A 20,616-nucleotide genomic window follows, 5' to 3' on the forward strand; every position below is an offset into this window, starting at 1 on the left:
ACACACACACACAGCCAGCCAGACAGCCAGACGGCACATGTCACTCGGTTACAGGGGGAAGGAAATCACCTAATAAGAAGAGACAAAGCCCGGCTTGGAGGAAAAGCCTCCACCACATGTGTCGTGACTCTCTGGCACTGTGACATTCAGCGTATAATTATTCCCCACAAAAAGTTCAGGTGACTTCGGTCCACTCTGAATCTGGCAGCCTGTTTCACAGCCAAAACAAATACCTCAATGATTACTGTAGAAAAACAGCAATGTGGTGTCGTGTTAAGTCTCCTAAGTCACACTAAGAGGCTAACAGTGAGTGCTACCTGGATAGCTCAGCACAACAGCTGAAGGCAGGAACCCCTAGAGTATTCAGTTTAAAATGTCTATTGTCCTCTAATGAAAGAGGACAGATGCATTGACTAATCCTATTGGTTTTAATACAAAATTGTTATGAGGTTTCAAAACTTTAAATCTCTACAATAAACTAACAGTAGCTTGTTTTTTGTTTTTAAAAACCTCCAATGAAAATGTTCAGTAGTCTGTACCTTTGTCATCCTGGTAGGTTTGTGTTTTCCCTGGTGAGAGTTTAGCCAGAGGTCCAAGCAACGGTTTGGGTGTCCAGAGCGAGTCCTGTTTCTGGTGGACCTTTGACACAGAGAGCAGGCGCTTGCGCAGGCAGCCCTCTGGCCTGGCGGGCCTCGGGCTGGGGACGGCCTGCGGTAGGAGGCTGTTCCCCATCTTGTTGGCGGGCAGGAAGGAGCACAGGGTTCGCTTCTCGCTGGGGGGGACCTCATAGCAGGCCCCGTGCCAGCAGTTGACCACTGGCTCAAAGGAGAGGCAGTGCACATATGTGATCATCCCAGGCTAAGACCTAAACCCCCACCACCTGCCCTCCCCTGCTCTTTCCAGGACCAAAGCCACCCCAACTCCTCCTACTTCTTCTTGGGCGACCCTCCTTCTCTGGACCCTCCACTTGAGGTGATGGGATGGAGGGGTGACTGAAGATTGTGTGTGTGTGTGTGTGTGTGTGTGTGTGTGTGTGTGTGTGTGTGTGTGTGTGTGTGTGTGTGTGTGTGTGTGTGTGTGTGTGTGTGTGTGAGAGAGAGACCTCCCCCCCTTACTCTCAAACCCTCAATAGGCCTCCCCCTCTTTTTCTGCAAAGATAGGATGGAGGTTTGGAGGTTTGGAGGTTTTTGCAACCCACGAGGGACTCAGTCCCCCCTCTGTCTCCTCCTACTGTTTTTGTCTTTCCTCTCCTTCTCTCCAGGGATCCTATTGACTTGAATTGATTTGCCTGACAAAGGAAGGCTGTGCTCAGTGTTCGATTACAAGATTTAACTGCAGAACAAATATTCCACAAAGTATTGCAGCATAAAGCTATTAAAAATCCTGTGATTGTCAGTTTGCTGTCTGCCAGTAACCTTGACAGCTTGCAAAAACAAGAATTCTGAGCCCCAAATGTGACCACAATAAATTTCTTGAAAAGTCCAAAGATGCAAAGCAAAGGTTTAAAACAAGGGGCAGTGCTTTATTGGAAATACCTGTGGTTGAAGCATTTTTTTACTCCTGAATGCTATGCTGTCCTTTGCAGTGACCTAAACGCATCACCACAAAATGTGCAAAAGAAGATCCAGAAAAAGTCAAGAAACCAGTTCATGTCCAAAGATGGTTGGCTTCTTCGTTGGTAAATCGAAAACAAGATTAGAAAAAAAAAAAGTGTACTTCCAATAATGGTCGGACAAGTTTTCAGCATATAAAACCAACCTTCTTCCCCTGTCTCCATCCATTTGAGACGGAGCACCAGCACTGTCCAGTGGCAACAAATGACCATCTCCTCTCGGCTCCTCCTCCTCCTGCTCCCTCTTTCCTCTGCTCCTCACCGCTGCTGTTCTAATCTGTAAACCCAGATTATCCAGCCTCCAGCCGCCTAGCCTGTGATTGTGACGGACACCCGCACAGAACACAGATGGACACCAGGCTGCAGTTAACAAAGTACATCACCTCCACTTCACTAAAGTGTGGAAGTTCAAGAGGACCTGACGTGTTATGCGTCAACTTGTTAACTCGGATGACGCAATGTGTAAAACACATGAATGTGTGCTAAATATCTAACTGCTGCTTCAGATTTACCATCACATAACTGCTGCAAACACAGATCCAGACGAAAAGAAGGTGGCTTTAAAATTAGTGAAGAATTTAAAGGGAGTTAAATCCAATTGGAAGCTACAGCGGGGCACAGAGTCCAGATGGACCGAGATGTAATACCTGACTATCTAATAAAGACAGATGTAAGCGCAGCGGACGCCAGATAAAAAGATAAGAGGCAAACAAAGAGATAGTCACGAATGGCAAAGTTACTAATCTGCCAGGTGAGGGTGTGTGTGTGAGTGTGAGTGTGTGTGTGCATGATCCTTAATCAGCTTGGCTGTGAGAGTAAGCTTCTTGATATGAAATGCTCACATTAATAAGATGGCGAATGAAGGACTGGACTGGGTAATACTCCCATGTTACATTAACTAATGAAAGTTTAAAAAACTCTGAATAGAAACTGAGACATTGAACTGAATAAAAATGAGGCTACAAAGAAAATAAATAAAAGTGGAAAAGGATTACAGGAAAACATTAAAGGCAAATGTCTCCCTCTGGTGGTGGCTAACCCATGTGTCACACAACACAGACAGCATTTTTTTTTAAAACAATATTAACTTCAGTAAAATGAAGTACAATTTGTGCAGCTGAGAATTTGTTGTTTTTTTCTATTTCTATTTCCTTGTAAACTGAATATAGACGATGGTTTGTGGCTGTGGAAGATGTCACCTTCATTCTTAGAAACTGGGACGGACATTTTTCAGTTTTTGTCAAATTATTATTCACAAAAAAAATAGTGTGCAGGTTAATTGATGAAAAACATAGATTGCAGGACTAGTGAATAAACCTGTTCCAACTTTGGGGGAAAAAAGGAGCGTGAGTGTGTGTGTGTGTGTGTGTGTGTGTGTGTGTGTGTGTGTGTGTGTGTGTGTGTGTGTGTGTGTGTGTGTGTGTGTGTGTGTGTCATTCTGCCAAAACCTCAGCAGATAGCTCGAGGCTAAAACACCCATTACCGATAGTTATCATTTCCACAGTATGGTAAGGGACAGCCAAACACACAAGCTGATTACAAAAACCAAAACCACTGTGCACACATACACACACACACACACAGAACATAATGGACAAACCACAGCACACATACATATACACACACACACACACACACTCCTATAAAAGCGTGTGAGGACACGTAGCCCACTGAGCACGCCAAAAGATTCTGGCTGTGGCCTAAATTGCATTTAACACCGTTGTTGCCCTAAATCCATAAATGCATAGACACAGTGGGTCATCCAGTTCACAACACAACAACATCAGGGGGTGTGAAGTCATGCAGACCTGCACACAGAGTCACCTCATCATCACCACAGGGGGTGGGGGTGGGGGGGGGGGGGGTGTTGGTAGTGACACACACAGACGAACATTTTTACAAACAGGTACTATACATGTAGGTTTGTGGTGGTGACAAACACACACACACACACACTCATGAAACACTGTGTCGTGTGTATGTGCAGGTCTTACCGAGGCCCAGCATGCAGGTCAGACTCTCACAGTCCACTGCCTGTGAATGGCAGTTATTACTGGTCAGGAGGTGTGTGTGTGTGTGTGTGTGTGTGTACCTACTTCTTTAACAATGCAAAAGCTAGGATCAAATTCACTGCGTGTTTGTGTGTGTGTGTGTGTGTGTGTCTGTGTGTATTAATATATGTGTGTTTACATTCTCATGTGTACATGAACTTTTATACGTGTCTGTGTGCACTCTCACATGTTTGTTTGTGTGTGTGTTTGCGAGGGGAGGGAAGCCAAAGCGGAAGGCTTTGGTAAAGGGACAATGGTAACCATGGATATACATAGATCTGAATGGAGTGGGAGAAGCACCTGCATGCTGAGTTAGTCTTCTGTCTGGGGAAGTCATCCACTCATCCACAGGGAGTCGGCCATTGTCTTTTCAAACTCGTCCCACAACCAAACTTTTCCAGCACTGTCCCTGGAAACCTCACATTAACGCTCATTATCATTGTCTTAAACTCAAAATACTATAAGACCCCGTTACTGGCTCAAACATTTTTTTCTAAACTTTCCATAAAAGCCATTGTTTAGTAAACTCTTTTCAGAGGACAAAAGGTTCGCTGGAGTCCTGGCAGATCCTATTCACACACCGCTGGAACTTCACCATCTATTGTTTAGCTATCAAGACCTGAAATCTCCTCTCCTGGAGTTTGACTTGTTTACTGAGGTCAACATTTCTACTGAATTTCCTCTCGAAGTCCTGCGCTAATTTACAAGCTTGCATGATTTACTGTGCATGGACAAAGTGGCTCACAATAATTCAATATAAAAAGACTGACAAATGCAGATAGACAAACTTTAAAGCAGCAAACAAGACCAACTACAACTCCAAACTTTGCAAGGAAACAAGTTCTGAAGCCAATTAGTTACTAACTATCTCTGTCTAAATATTTACCGAAGCATAAAATCCACCAATCAGTTAAACTCCAACTTCTAGCATGGAGTGACAACATTTGCTTAAAACGGGGATAAATATTTCTGAAATCAAAGTCCAGATTCCTAGGTTTTATTTTAAATATAAAAGATATACAGTCGTGTGAAGTGCACCTGGTCAGGTAACTAACTGCTAGACTTCCCCTTTGTTTTCTGGTAATGTTTAAAATGTCCATATCTGTATTATCATACTGAATACAGCAGACTTTTCTACTTATGAACAGTAGGCAGGTACAGGTGGATATAATTATATCTCAATGTTTACAGTAGTTATTATCCATATATGACTTATAGCCTTTGGAATGTCCAGCCATGATGTAGTATTTGTAGTATTTAAGCGTAATATGCGCCACCTAGTTTACAAAAATGCAGGGGATCTTCGGCTTCTCACCAGAATTTAAAGTGGTCTTATAAGCCAGCTACCTGAGCATAGCCCCTCTGTCTACATTCCAGCAGCTCCAGTCATCCTCTCTTCCCCTCCACTGGAGATAAGCAGCCTGCCACATCGAGTGTGAGAACATCCTTCAACACTACTACCCACAAGGACAGGGGGGAGGTGGGGGGTCAGCCTCAGGTCAGGAGGTCAGAGTCTCTCTGGACACACAGCACAGGTGCGTTGGTTATTGGAGGACTGTCCTGCTACAAGTTCAAATAGGTTAACAAGGGAGGACATTTAACAGGGTGGCTAAATAAAGGTTACTGACAACTTTCTTAGCATCTTTCATTTGTGTTATGTCCTCCAGCTGAAACATTATTCACTACCAGCAAAGCAAATGTTCATTGTAAATGTAAACTATTATTGCACTACTAGTATAAATAACGCTAAAACTGGAAAGTACTATCATATCTGCTATAATAGAAACATTGAAATTAACTTAATTAACCAGAAATGAAGCAAAACAAGTACAGGTAACACTTCGTCTGATGGGATGTGTAAGTGTAAGTGAAATGCGTGACGGAGGTGAGGTTAAATAAAGGTTTACACGTGTACTATGTGGGTCACTGACCTATAGGCTAAATCTAACATGAATGCCCAAGAGAAAAAAACGAGTTCATGACACCTTCCCAAGAGTGTGAAGCTCATACACACTCACACATTCCTGGAATTCAGTTCACACACATACAAGCTGCACACATGACAGTCGATACAGTATACACAGATGTTCACGTACATCTCAATATGTTCCAGATTTCTTTCAACTAATGATCAAAAATAGACATAAAACAGAAAAAAAAAGTGAAATCATTTTTGCTTGAAAAAAAAGACCTAAACAAGGATCTAAATAGTTGCATATTAATTCTCTGATAATTGACTAATCCATTCCTGACTAAGCATCCCGGCTCTCTTTTTTGTTGAAATATTCAAAAAGACAATTATTTACTGCAATACTTCAAATAATGTACTACAATGTAGTCTGTGATATATTAATACTGCACATCATACAGTACACTACATGACAGAATATACATATTTGATCTATTACTATACTGAGGCATTAAATTAGCCTCACAATGCTTCAAATCATTACTGAATAATAAAACATATTCAAACAGGATGATGGTTCAGGCTACGCTATGTGCACACTTTATCAACTGAGCATCTCTGTATGGCTGGACTGACGCATCTGCACTTCCCCCTCTGCTGCTGCCCACAAAATAAACATCTGAAGTCTCTATAATGCTCACACATTCGAGTGAACTGCAATCATAGTGTCTGAAAAGAAAACCAGAAAACACTGGCCAAAGATATGTTCTTCCAAATTGGACATGGCCTGAGCTGCCCTCAACTGAACTTGCAAAAAGGAAGTCGAATGAAATGTCTGCAATGGTTGTGCTTTACAGAGCTTACATTCACTTACATGGACAGAAATGTTGAACATCTATACCCCTCACGGTGCAGGAAACCTCCAATTTGAGCGAGAGCGACGAGTCCAACTCCAACTAATCCCTACTCATGTCTCATCTAATGTCTACTTCCTGGGATGAATGCTGAACTGGGGCTCAAGTGCTGAAATAACAAACCCAAAGTCATACCAAGTCAGAGAACCTAATTCTAGCCTTGCAAATGGCTTACACTGAAATGCAAGGCTTTACTGGAGGGGATGATGGTGGTCAAAACAGATGAAAATTCACTCTGGCCAGAGCTGGATGTGGAGAAACATGCACTGAATTGTGTCACATCTGATCCACAGTTGGCAACCCTAAAGGAGTGGGCTTGTTTCGATCATAACGTAAGTAGTTATTCCGTAACTGGCAACCAATACAGAGTAATCTACTGGTCGGATCACAGTGGTTAATGTAGTGCAGAGTATTTGGGTCAGTTCATCGTGTCTTTTGAAGCTGGAAACCCAAACTAGGACTGGTACTTTTGTCCTTAACTGCAGCTGATGTTAACCAAAGGAGGGCCAAAATGTCTCTGACCTGATCTGAGTAGGACAAGTTTTAAATATTTAGCGCTCTGTACATTAAGTGTTAATCCTCCTTCTACCATACAGTTGGTTATTCAGTCAAAACCGGCAGTCTCAAAAATAGTGAATTACTTCATCTAACAAAACTGAATTCCTTCTGCAACACAACTCCCACAACATCTGTTTCTCTCCATTTCTCTCCATTCTGACCAGACGCTGTGTAACTGACAACATAAGTTACTGCTTACAGCTGATGAACTGGGACGTTGCCACAAATAGTTAATGTGTTCACTTTAACATACTTCATTCATGGAAGCCATAAATCGACAGACTACAGAGAGAGAAAATACTCTGGTTTTACAAGAAAGATGTTTTCCTCATTTCCGATAAAAGACCAGATTGGAGCAACTTCTAAGATGAAGCTAGGGATTAATTTGCCTTCATTTAAGATCAATTGTGGGTTTGGTTACTTTACATTTGTCATCAGAATACTCCCATTATCATGATATTCACATTCAATGATCGGGAACGATAAAATATGGAAAAACCCCTAATCATATTAAGTTATTTCTTGCAGTTGTTTTTTTTCTCAATATAATTTAGACTGATCATTGCTAAAATACAAAACTTCAAACAACAACAAATGACACTATGAAATGTTATTCTTCACAAAAACTCTCCTCATGTGTTCTCATATTTAACAAGACCTTTGTACAATACACTAACTTTTCAAGGCTGTGGCATTAGCATATTTGTAGCTTCACAGTAACCCTGATAGATAAAAGATAAAGAATAAACACGATGTTCTTACACTGGTGAATCATCGTGCATTTCCCCACCAAAAGCAACCATACGAAACTCTGACCCTCCTCCTGGGCTGCTGGTTTTCCTCTCTATCAGCAACTCTATGTTTTTCTGTTGCAAATTTTTTAGCAGTTTTTGGTGCAGTCGGTGTTTCTTTATGTGTGTAAAACTACAAAGAGAGACGGAGGAGCTTGAGTCCTACAATGAGTCAGCAGTGTAGTTCTGGACAGAGACTGTGAGAACAGACACAAATGTAAAATAAAGCTGCCAGTAAAAAAAAAGAGAGAAACCAGTTTCCCCTGATTTCATTTAACTGGTCAGTCAAGAAATATCCGACACATGGCTCCACTCTGCAGGACAGCAGCCAGGCAACTGCTGCTTCGCCAGCTGTTACTGTGGACAATTCACATACATGCACACAAACACATACGAAAGTAGGCCGTTTTTTCGGTCCTCACATCACTTATCACCACAAAAACAAACTAAAGTGTGAGAGAGCAAATAGCGTACACAGCAGGCTGTGTGTAGAGATGCTTTTCTTTAAATCAAGAATTAGATTAACTGGTAGAAGAGCAGTGAAAAGGGAGTCAGAGGAAAAAAGGAGAGGTAGGAGTAAAGAGAACCTGAATGAATCGCATACAGAGAGGAAGAACAAAGGAAGGAATGATTCAATACAGAAAGGAGAAGTTTCCTTCACTTAAGGAAAACACACGAGGAAGGATATTGTGTGGAGGAAGCTGCTGTGTTTCCACTCAGAGGAGAGAGAGATGGAGTTTAACTTTTCTTTGTCTCACAAAGTCTGAGGGGAAAAGTCCACACACACACACACACACACACACACACACACACACACACACACACACACACACACACACACCGGGCAATGCAAACGCATTCATTCACTTACCTTTCAGACAGAACATGCTTCTTCACTTTTCTCTCGAGTCATCGACAAAGAAACAAAAAGCAGTTTCTTCCTTCTTTTTTCTGTCCCACTATTTCCTGACAATCATCTTTCTTGTCCTCCTCTTCTCTTCCGCTCTTCCTCTTCCTCCACACCGCTCGGTCAAACCGTTCACATGCAGACACAGATCCTGACACATACTCTCCCCTCTCCATCTCCCTCCCTTTCTTTCTCCCCTCTCACACACACACATGCACACGCTCCGAGTGGCAGCAAGCCAACTTCTACACTGCAGGAAACTGCTCTGCGACCCCCCCCCCCATTTCTCTCTCTCTCTCTCTCTCTCTCTCTCTCTCACTGACAACCCCCTTCATCTCACCGCCTCACCGCTTTTAAGAGGTAGAAGCTCAGCCTCTATCTAAAACTCTTAAATCTGCTGTCACCCACAAGCCCTCTGATTGGTCTCCTTCATCCAGCTACAAAAGCACACACATACACAGATATCAACCCGTATTTAGTCGATAAAGTCATCTGAAATAGACTTTGATGGCAGTCAAAAATAAAAACAAAATCACCCAAGCACACGCACAGAGCGTGAGCCTTGTGGAGGATAGTGATTGTAGAGAATCTGGGCAGTCAGCAGTTCATAGTGAGACAGGGGGCCCCAGCTTGAGTCCAATCCATTGTGCGCTGATCAAATATAATCGCTTTAATCCCCCACAATTCAACTGTTTGCTATCAGATGCAGCTACAAGCCTGGTGCATCACAAACCCTCCACGCTGGCCACCCTCAATTACCTGCAACATCACACGGACGGCAGACAGAAATACTGACTCACTTGCTTACTATGGAAACACAATCGAGAACAATATACTGTTTGCCTTTGGATGTTAAACTGCTGCTTGAATCTTGTTCAAGGAGCACAAAAGCAGCAGAGGAGAGTGTAGAGGACCGGACTTGACTGAAATCACAATATTACTATAACAACAACAAAAAACAATGACTTTTTTTTTTTTTTAAAAAGTAGCACTCTAGGATTTTGTTATGGGTTTCAAATCAAGAAAGGACAGGATATAAGTGCCCTCATTCAAAAAAAATGTCCTCCAGTAAATCAATACACCGTTAGCACTGAAGCATAAGTGGCCTTTAATGAGGCTATAAGGTGCCAAAATCCAAACCCTGTGACAACAGAGGATAAATGTGTCAACATGAAGTTTTGGCTTCCTCCAAGATAGCTGCATTCTAAATGGTATTGATTACCAATGATGCTCTGTAATGGCTCTCTTACTCTGCAAAAACACAATTGGTTACAGCTTAAAAGGTTGACTGAAAACTCAAGCCTTTGTACACAAGTTGTACTGAGGATTAGTAAACAGGGTTAGGTATCACAAGGATGCAGATTTCATTCTTCATCACCTCTAATCAGAGGACTCTTAGCTTGGCTTGTCTGCATCACTTTACTTCAGGTAAATCAAGATGATTTACCTGTATTTTGAGGTTCTAGTCCTTACATACTTCCAGCAGTTTTAAGAGCTAAACTTATAAACTATCCTGCCTTCACCCAAAGTGAGCTGGGATAGGCTCCAGCCCCCCCGTAACCCTGTTCAGGATAAAGCGGGTATAAATAATGGATGGATGAACTTCTGAATACTGTGTTCAGACCACGACTTTAATATATTATGTATACAGTATAGTAGAGCTGAAACTATTCACCAATTAATCAATAAGTTAATCGACAGAAGATTAGTGGAAAACTAGTTTGATAAGTAATTAATAATTTTAGTCATAGTTTAAAAAAAAGCTAAACTTCTCAGATTTCATCATTAATCCCACTCCAATGCAGCTCGTGGGCTATAACACTTCTGCCTCAACCAGATGTTACCAATTACAGGCTGATTGTGCATAAGTGTGTAAGTGTGTCTGCATGTGTGACGTGGAGCTCCGCTGCCAGCATGAATGGCCAAAATACGACACAAAAACACAACTCCGGAAATAATCTGCAATTAAAAGCACACGCAGACCTTCAAATAAACCCACCTAACCAGACAGTAAAATCTCACTTCATTAAACCTCCACCTTAATTGGATGTCACTTTGCCCAAAATGTCTTTGCCTTTAACATTCGCAATAAAAGCCTCTTGGCTCCGAGGCAACACTTTGAGGTTCACCTAATCACTGCTCTCACGAAACTGAAGTGGTAAAAGCAGAGGTGGATTTCCTTCACCGTTATAACCCAATCAAGTTAAGATCATTAGGTATCATAAATAATGATATTCAATGAATTAAGAAATTCCTTCTTTGCTTGCATCCTTTCAAATGAATTGTCAGTGTGAGTCACTGACCTGGACTGAAGTATCACTGTCTTCCATATAAAGCTCTTCAGAGCTACTTTTGCTTACTTTGCTGTCCTGCCACTCTAAAACAGACACTTAACTTAATCATAAGAAAGAAAAGAAAAGTATCATTATTACACATTTCAGAGGATATTTACTTTTACTTGACCGTAAAAACAAATGGAGATTAACATCATGTGAATTTAAACTTTTTTCATGTTTATGCAGTATTAGAGTTGTATTTATGATTGTATCTAATTTGGAAATTCAGTATATAATTTATTTTAAAACTTCCTTTCTTTTGTTCAAGCTGTGAAGTTTGATGTTTGATGCCATTAAAGACTTTAAAGACGTCATCTTTGACTTTTCAGCACTGGATCGCGTGGCAACAAAGGTCTTCTGGTCAAGCGTGACTCTCTTTGTGTAACTACAGGACATGAGTACTACATTTAGAGACATTCCACCTGACCGCTGATGTGTCTCCAAAATACAGCCTTCAGATAAAAACTCTATCAGGGCTTGAGCCATGTCAAAGGGCCCACATTAGACACAAAGACTACATCTTATCTCGGTGTAGCTCGGTGTGCTGCGCGTCTTCTGTCACAGCCGCTGCAGCACCAGAACGGCGTGTCGTCATTGTGCGCTGTGTGCCCTGCGTCAGCACGAGATAAGGCTAAATAACACAGGCAGATACAAACTAAGCTTGTTGCAGTGAAGGTAAAGCTTCCGTAACACGAACAGTCAGACACGCAAAGGGAAGGATCCTGAGATTTTAGGAAATATCTGCCAGGCCTCTCATTTAAAACAAGTTTCTTATTAGCAAGACATAAGAGAGACAAAAGTAACAGCATACGAGAAGAAAAATATGAATAGATCTGTGCTAAAAATGACTGAAAAAGATCACTTCTGTTTATCATCACAGCTCCTATACACTTGTAGTGAGACGGATTATAAGGTCTTACCTCTGGACTGTTGTTGGCACAACATCAGTGCATCCTATCAATATAAGCCGCAGACCTCTATCCCCTTACAAGCTAAAGTCATGTTCACAAATATAATCACTTGTTCTTCCCCTTCCCTCCTGCTTTTCATCACTGAGTCAGGGCATTCATAGATTGGATCCCATGATACAGAGATAATAGGATACATACTATACGAGTAAGTTATATCTGGGATCAACTAATGGACATAAAAAGGAGGTCATGAAGGTCAGAGAGAAAGAGATACGACTTACCTGAAGATCAGTACATCATGTTCAGCAGCACATAGAAGGAAAACAAAAAGAGGAGAGATTAGAAACAGTTTAAGACTGTAAGAATTTGTGATACATTCTTTAGGATTAATTACATATTATGTACAGTAGGAGCGTGTGTACGTGCCCTGGGCTGTGGGCCACAACACCAGATTTCCATTTCTGTCTTTTAATGAGGCCTTGCTGGTTTATACATTCCACCCCCCCCCCCCCCCCCCTGCAGCAAATTATCATCTGCTAATCTGGATTTACACATGGACTACACAGAAATGGTGAGTGTGTGTGTGTGTGTGTGTGTGTGTGTGTGTGTGTGTGTGTGTGTGTGTGTGTGTGTGTGTGTGTTGAAATGTGTGCCAAACACCCTTCCCCAAAAGAAGACTGTTACGCAAGAGTTTGGTCTCATCCGAATCCTCTCAAATTTCACTAAGCATCTCACGCAGACGAACACGTCCTGAAAGAGCGTTTCATACAGCCTAAATTCATAAAGACCTCTTTAAAGTAATTTTATGATGTCCCCAATTCTGTTTTTGGCCGCCACGACACTGGTTCACGAGGAATGGTTAATATTTAGGTCAATATGTTGTTGCCCTAAATGTATGAGAATCATTAAAAAAAAAGAACCATGGTGACATACTGTAGATATAAAAAAAAAAAAAAAAACATACAAAATCCTACTAAATATTAATCTGTCATGTTAACATGGTGCATTCACATTTGCCAAAAGGAAACATCTCTACGAATCAGAGTCAGAGTCATCGAGTGCATTTGATCTGGTGACTTCATGTACTGTAAGTACCATAAAAACCCCATAAGAAGCAGTGAAGTAAACAACGAAAACCCAGATTCCCTGCTGCCCTGCAGACCAGACGGGGATTCAGGCCCAGAAAAGCTGAGGGGCCTCAGCAACCTTCGGTCGGTGCCCGACTGTCTGATTTATTGCTCGACATGGCTTTCCAGAGCAGCCATCTGCTGATTGATTCAGACATACAGCCACACAGAGGAGCTCAATAAGGTTGATTGAGTAGATTGATCAGATTTATTTGTGTTAAAGACAGAAAAAGAGATGGAGGAAAGGAGACAAAGCAGACTGAATGTGAATTGTTCAAAAGGTTCCTCATGCTTTTTTTTTTTAATTAAAATTGTTAATTTTTTTTAGCGCTTTGGTAAATTTTGTTTATTATAGATGTCTTCATAAATGACTTCATGACCAAAAAGATATGTGACCCAATTACACACTACAAGGGCTGAAACAATTAGCCAAACAATTAGTCAATGGACAGAAAATGATGCACCAGCTATCTTGGCGATCGATTTATTAATCACATGCCGAACATTTGCTGTATAAATGAGAATTTCCTCTGTTCGGGAATCTCTCAACCTCAAAACAATCAACAAGAAAATGTATATTTAATTAGTTTTGTGCAGTTCTGTTTTATAATTTTTCTGATCTCAGATATAACTTTTGTTCAAGTCAATTAAAGTTCACCAGGTCTTCTACCAGGACAGCCAATAGCAGCTTGTGTACCAGATGGCTCTCTTACACATGATTGGTTCTTAGTTGTCCCAATAGGAAGGTCAAACTGAACCACACCAGGAAACACTCACTCGCACACTCGTTACTTTGGCAACCGAGGCAAACACCCAAACCAGTCAAACTAGGGGCTCTGTCAAAATTGTAGGTTTTGGATCCTCAGGCAGTCATTTTAGGGCTATATTTACACACAGGCATGGTGCGTGGCTGCCCATGTGTCTTGTAATGGGCTCTGGCAGGCGAGTGGAAGCACAATCCAGATGTTATAAATACCCAAGACTTCTTCTTATGAGACGTTTCCTGTGTGTGGTGTGTGCAGTATGCATTCGTACAGTACGTGTATGTGTGTTCTGGATTGAGTAGTTTTATATTGACCTGTCTGTGACACTGTCTCTGGCCTAGGATTAGATATAAAAAGATGCAGACTGTGTGTACGACAGAGAAAAAGACGAGACGAAAAAAGAGGGTGTGTCAGGGGAAAGAAAAGAGTACGCCAGATTATCAGCCTGTGAGAGACAACAGTAAATCGGAGCTTATGTTTGTGTGAAGTTGAGGTGTTAACAAAGTGATGTTATTTGACAGTTTAAAGTAATTTCTTGCTGTCCATCTTCAAGCTTTGTTTCTGGATAATATCACCTGATCAATAAACATTCCTAGCAAGCAGCTGTAACAGAATGGAAATGATAAGTTTGATTTCCTATTATTACAGTAAATAACTCCAATATACCACTGACTAACTCTAGATGGGATCTGTCAAAAAGTCACGTAACAGAAATGAGCTACATGAGGGGCAAATACGGGCGAGATGGGCAGACTGCAAATAAGGTAGGATGATCTTCTTATGTAAAACAGATCAAACAGAGGAATAACATGGAGTATTGTACCTGTAGATTAAGATTTGACTCAGATACAAGAACATTTTCGAGACACACAGTCAGCCACTGACACCACAGATTGACATTTAAATACTAAACAACAGTAATATCACCGTCTTTGAACAGAACATAGTAAATCAAAGAGTACATGCTTGGTTTACACCTTTAAAAATTGCCTGAAACATTTTGCTCCAATTTGATGCTGCAGCAATATTATTATCAGTAATTCCTCCATGAAGTTTAATTGATCAATCTGGATTTTTTTTTTTTAATAAAGTGCAACTGAAATATAAAGATGGACAAAATGTTTACTGTGAGCCTTCTATTTCAGGTTGAATGACATTTTATGCTTCAAAAATGAAACAACTTTTTGTTGTTTTTGAACAATCTCGTCACAAACTGGTGACCATTTTAACTTTTTCTTGGCTGCAGCTTCTCCCCTTTGACTTTGAGAAAAATGTCAGGACCTTAAACCATTCCAGCTATGTGCATCCCTGAGCTGTTTTAGGAAGGGGCAGCTTCAGAGGTGATGGAGTGACTCAGGAACGATTGAGATATGCCATGAATGACAACAACAGCAACAAGCTCCACATTGCTGTGAAGGAACTTACACTTAGGTAACACTACCTGAAGAATGTACTGATTTGTTAGGCCAAAAGCAACAAGAGATCCACGGAAAGTATTTATCAAATAAGCTTTAAATTATTAACAAAAAAAATAGATTAAGACTCAAAATGTTGCACATGATGGGAGTTATTTTTCTCCACAAAGTGCAGTTCACCCTGCTATCAAGATAATCTTACTGCGGTAGCTCTGAGGCAACATTAAGGCAAAGAAGGTCTGCACTGCAGGCAGCAAGTTAGGACAAGTTTATACTAGAAAACAAATAGTCTGTACAACCACCTCCAAAATAAATAGTTAATACAGCAATTGTTCTGAACAGCTACAGTCAAAGGCGGAGCCAGCTGTCACAGAGAGGTGGGAAACGTAAACATTTTCAGACGGTCTCTCCTCACCTGAGCACAGCTGGCCAATCACGGCATGAAGAGGGTGTGAATGTCAGAAAGTTGCAGAAACACAACGTCATTAAGATGTGAGGGGAACGGGAGGGTTTCTGAAGCTATAACGACCATTTATCAAGTATTTCTGACAAAGCATAAAAGCAGCTTTAGAGCCAGATCACTGCTATACATACTGGCAAACACAACAGGAAAGCTTGAAACTGGGAAAAGAGATCATTTTCCTTCAGAGAGGTAGCTAATGGTGCCAAATATGGCTCTAACAAGTGTCAGCACATTCTCAAAAGACTGTGACGTTCAGGCTATATTGCTACATACCATGCATTTAAAAATGCATATAAAATTGGATATGTAAACATGTAGGTAAGTATACACAGTATGAACTGTACCCTTTTATCACACTGTCAGAGCATCAAGATCAATTGTTTGCAAGTAAATGGCGTTCCCTTCCCAGAGTATCTGAATATTGGCAGTAATTTCAACATGAATTATTAGTATGAGTGATAGTTATGAAATTCAAACCACTAATGGCAGTAAGGGTCAAAGTTAATGCAACCAGTCTTGTGACTATAGAGCAGCATCATCTGTGTCTTTTTCCATTCTCAGGTAAAGGTTCGGCTACAGTTACAACCATTGTCCCTGAAGTCTTATTGACACCACTGACTGAGTATACACACAAGCGTGCACCAAGACACACAACTAATGAACTGATCAATAAATAATGAGACTAATCTGGAAACACAACACCCCTGAAGTCCTGAGAGAAGTATAAATAGCACTCTTACCACACGCAAGATGATGATGATGAAGAAAGCGTATTATTCAACAGCATTATCACTTGGTCCCGGTGATGAGCCTCCACACACAAACACACCCTCTCCCTAGCACCATATCCCACACTCACATTGGTACCAACCCGTGACATCACCGTGCCTGTGACATCACCTGCTTCCGGCCTGACGCATCATTGTTTAACCATCGCGCACACAAAGTGCCCTTTGACCACCTCTTCGTCCCACTGAACACACAGACGTCCGACCCACTCCCCATGGCAACCAGGAAGTGCGAGGGTCATGGAGACAGAGAACAAGGGGCAATAAAAACACAGTGACACACTTCTTGCTTTGCTTGTGCATGTAAACAAGTCATTCACTGGCTTCCAAGTTGAAATCGAGAACCAAAATCCCTTCGAATGAGCTCAGAGCATTAGCAAAAGTTGTGAGGTGGCCAAACCAAACATACCATGTGGTTTGGTGGGTGTGCATCTAGTGTAACATATCTAACAAGCAAAATTAACAAGCAGTGACGTTGCATGTTTCTCCATTGCTTTTCCACTCCTTCTCCACTCTCACCTATTTTGTGTTGAGGCTGATACACCCAGTTGTCATCGTCCTCATCTTCATCTCTGTCCACGGTATGAAGATGAGTGTGCGACTGTGAGTGGTGCACGACGTGGAGTTCGTTTTGGCTGTGGAAGACGCGCCTGCTGTGGCGGGAGAGGGTGGACACGCTGAGCCAGCTGAGAGCTCGCGAAAGGCCCGCGGGTTTCTCCCTCCGGAACGAAGCGGATCTCCTGTCTCCTCTCATCCTCGCTCAAAGTGGAAGCAAGGCCCAAGACGGGAGGATGCAAGATCAAACTGGTCTTTGAAACAATGTTTTAATGTGGAAAAATAATCCTCAGATGTAACTCCTTAGGTCGGTGTGTAGAAATACAGATCTAAACACATGCTACAATGCTTAAGCTCTCATGCTGAGCATTAAATTATTCCCAGGAGGAAGGTCAGCCATAGTCCAGTTTTCCTTCCCTTTGCTTGCACACTTCCACATCATGACCCCGGACAGCTACAATTTCCAATCTCTCTCTCTCTTTCAGTTCATCTCTGCATCATGTAAACCAGACTTAAATCAATGCTTTTCCTTTCTTCTTTTCCTTTGTGATTTAAGACTCCAGGCTTGATTCCCAAACCCAAAGGGCCAATTAGGCAATCCAGCAATCGAGAGAATCCCCGCCCCTCTGCAGCACACACGCTCAGACAAACACTCACACTTGTTGTACTGTAATGTTCCTCAGTGGTGCATGACAGGGTGGAGAGAGGTCTCCAAATTACATTAAGATACTTTTCAATCACAGCAAGTCGGCGGTTGTTGTTTACGACCATGCGTGCCCTTGAGCGTCACTGTCTCCAGCTGTTAACGCACACCAGCTGACACGCACCGTCTCAGCACCCGGCCAGATCAGGGGGTGAAGAGGTTTCAGTGTCCACAAGGCTATTCCCAGCCTGATGAAGTTACTCGCAAACTCACACACTGGCATAAACACACTCACACGTGAAGTCCTCCCGCCAAATAGAGATCCTTTATAGGGTGTGTGTGTGTGTGTGTGTGTGTGTGTGTGTGTGTGTGTGCGCGCGTGCGCGTGCGTTTGCAGAGATGATGACGTCTCTTCTGGTTTCCAGAGAATTTTTTTCCAGCTTCTTTTCAACAACTTCTTTTCGTCTGTTCCGATCTCTTTCCCTCCAGTACCGTCGTCACTGGTGGCTGAGGAAAAATCATGTTAACGTCAACGGCATGTTGAGTGTCTGGATCTCCAATCAGCTGATCAACACGAGTGATAAAGCGAGAATCAGGAAGGCAAGCCACACCTGCTGAACACACGCAGCCGGATGCACAGACAAGCTAAAAACAAAGTAGGTGTGCTGGTGAGGATTTCCCAAATTCCGCTCTTGGTGAGTCCTCAAGAGTGCAAGTATGTGACTACAAGAGTTGACTATTTGTGCTACGAGTACAGGGTTAGAATTACACCCAACCCTCGTACACACCGAGCTGAAATACGAGTAAGTCCTTCCCTTCTTCCTTATTCCCTGCCTCTTTTTTGCTGTTGTCTGTGATCCCTGATCTCTGCCCCTCCCCTCCATCCGTTTGCCGGCATGGCAACCACTCGCTCACGCCTGCCTTGCCTTCTTTCGTTCCTCCTTTTACACCTTTTTTGTGCTCCTGTTTAGCTTCCTCGTTATCCCTTTCCTGAGACAAAACAGCATTTACTCCAGTCCCCGTCAGCTACTGGCAGTACTAATCGTGTTTTCATGAAAAGATGAATGGAACAGCCAGAATAATTAAATAAATGACTCGAACAGCTGCAGACCACAAGGTCTCATACTGTAGATGTGCAGCGATGAGCTGATATTTCTCTCGACAAACAACGATCAAGGAAACCACAATGGTTTTAGGGTTTTTACACACTAAGCTGTATGTTTAAAGATATGTTAAGAGCCTTAAAGGGCACAGTCATAGTTCTTACTGTAGCTGACATTTAAAGTAGCTGCCTGAGGTGCAGGGGGCAACTGGATAAGCAGGAAATTTCTAGTACCTGAAGAATTTGCAGGAAAAGCAAAATCAGTCAAACATTTAGCTGACTAAAGTGATCCTTAGTTTTCAATAACAAACAGCATTCTTTTGCAAAATAAAATACACACACTTAGTTTTCCCACATGTAGTTGAGGTAGGTAAAAATAGCACACGTAGACCACCAAGAACAAAACAAAGTCTTTATGGTGCACTACAAACTTGTTAGGAGGTGGAGTTTTCCCACCCAAGTGTAACTGCAGAGGGAGCATGTGACCACCAAGGTGTGACAGTAAACCGACTCTGTGTGCATGTACGTAACAAAGCCACCCCAGAACCCTAATCAATTCTTTTCACCTTTTTGTTTCCACTTGCACAACCTTGATGATTGAAAATTGGAAGAAGTTTCTCCGATCTGGAGCTGTGAGGACTCATTGTGGATCTGCTTGTGGATCCCTTTTTGTGGATTTGTGGCTGTGATGTGGTGTGTAAAACCCCCGTCGCTCTCTCAGGTCCCCCACCTAATTTTCCTTTTTCCGTCAGGGAGGAAATCTACCATCTCAACACAAAAGGACAACTGCCGGATCCCGATACCATAGCTTAACTTACAAATATGAGCAATCAGGAGCACACACTCTCTCTCACAAACACACACAACAATATATTTTTTAAGACCTTTTTCGACACTGGTGACACACAAAGCCATAGTCCTTTAATAATTAACCAGTATTACTCTCTACTGTGCAAGACAGGGCAGTTAGACATATGAATAAAGTATGAAATGAAAGCCAGTGATTAAAACAGCTCAGGGAATGATGCTGATGTTGATGAGGAAAATACTTAACAGACACAAGACAACATGGAAGAGACTCTACATTAAATATAGGACAAAAAATACACAGACAGGGCTGGTTTATTAGATTCCTCTTTTCAGGGAGAAAAGCTGTTTTAGCACCACAACCCCAAGTGAACTGTAAAAGTCAAAAAGTCATCACAGCTTTCTGGTTCAAACCCCCACCTCGTGTCTATTACGCAAAAGCAGCAGCAGTGACAATAATCAATATGTTCAACAGGATATCTGCAGTGTTCGAGTGGACAGTTAACAGCTTCGGGTCAGAGAAGAACATCAGCGCGCACGACAGGTTTCAAGTAGGAGCTTAGCTTTTCATGTCCTCGTTAATTATGTGACCTCCGATGAAAACTTGGTGTCAGCCTGTATTGGTCTTGAAAGGACCAATCAGTAATTTATTGACTTTCTAAATTAGAGAAATAGTAAATTCACTGAGTTATAGTAGCAACTGGCAAAATACCACCACGACAATTTTGGGTCCATGATGTTACACATAATCTGCAATCACAGAATATATATCTGCTTCAAGATGAGTGTACAGTATTTTAAATTTACAGTATATCACCAGATGTACCGTCTCACGCACTGTCCGTTTTTTCCCCCCGTTCAAACAGAAAAGTAATTCACTGCTGGAGAGCCAGTGAGTTTAATTTAATCTGAAACTGCATCATTTCATCACCAAGACAACGCAGGTTTCAAGAAAAACACAGT

At 41.9% G+C, this 20,616-nt stretch overlaps 1 protein-coding gene across 6 annotated transcripts in view; it reads right to left on the bottom strand.

The window, feature by feature from the left end:
• The window catches only part of nhsl1b (NHS-like 1b), a 103,723-nt gene that overhangs the window by 44,163 nt on the left and 38,944 nt on the right, over window positions 1–20,616 (bottom strand). Inside the window, exon 1 of one of the 6 annotated variants that reach the window (XM_069158251.1) lies at window positions 540–844. The exons of 3 other annotated variants lie outside the window; for them this stretch is intronic. In XM_069158251.1, the coding sequence (XP_069014352.1) occupies window positions 540–732 (193 nt within the window). In that variant the 5' untranslated portion in view covers window positions 733–844. Of the gene's footprint in view, window positions 1–539; window positions 845–8,706; window positions 9,514–17,065; window positions 17,347–20,616 lie in introns of those variants that run through there. 2 more of the 6 variants (XM_069158250.1, XM_069158256.1) reach the window with 2 other exon arrangements.

This window comes from Embiotoca jacksoni, unplaced genomic scaffold (assembly GCF_022577435.1).
Source record: "Embiotoca jacksoni isolate LCO1_2020_lvr unplaced genomic scaffold, fEmbJac1.0.p SCAF_23, whole genome shotgun sequence".
NCBI lineage: Eukaryota > Metazoa > Chordata > Actinopteri > Embiotocidae > Embiotoca > Embiotoca jacksoni.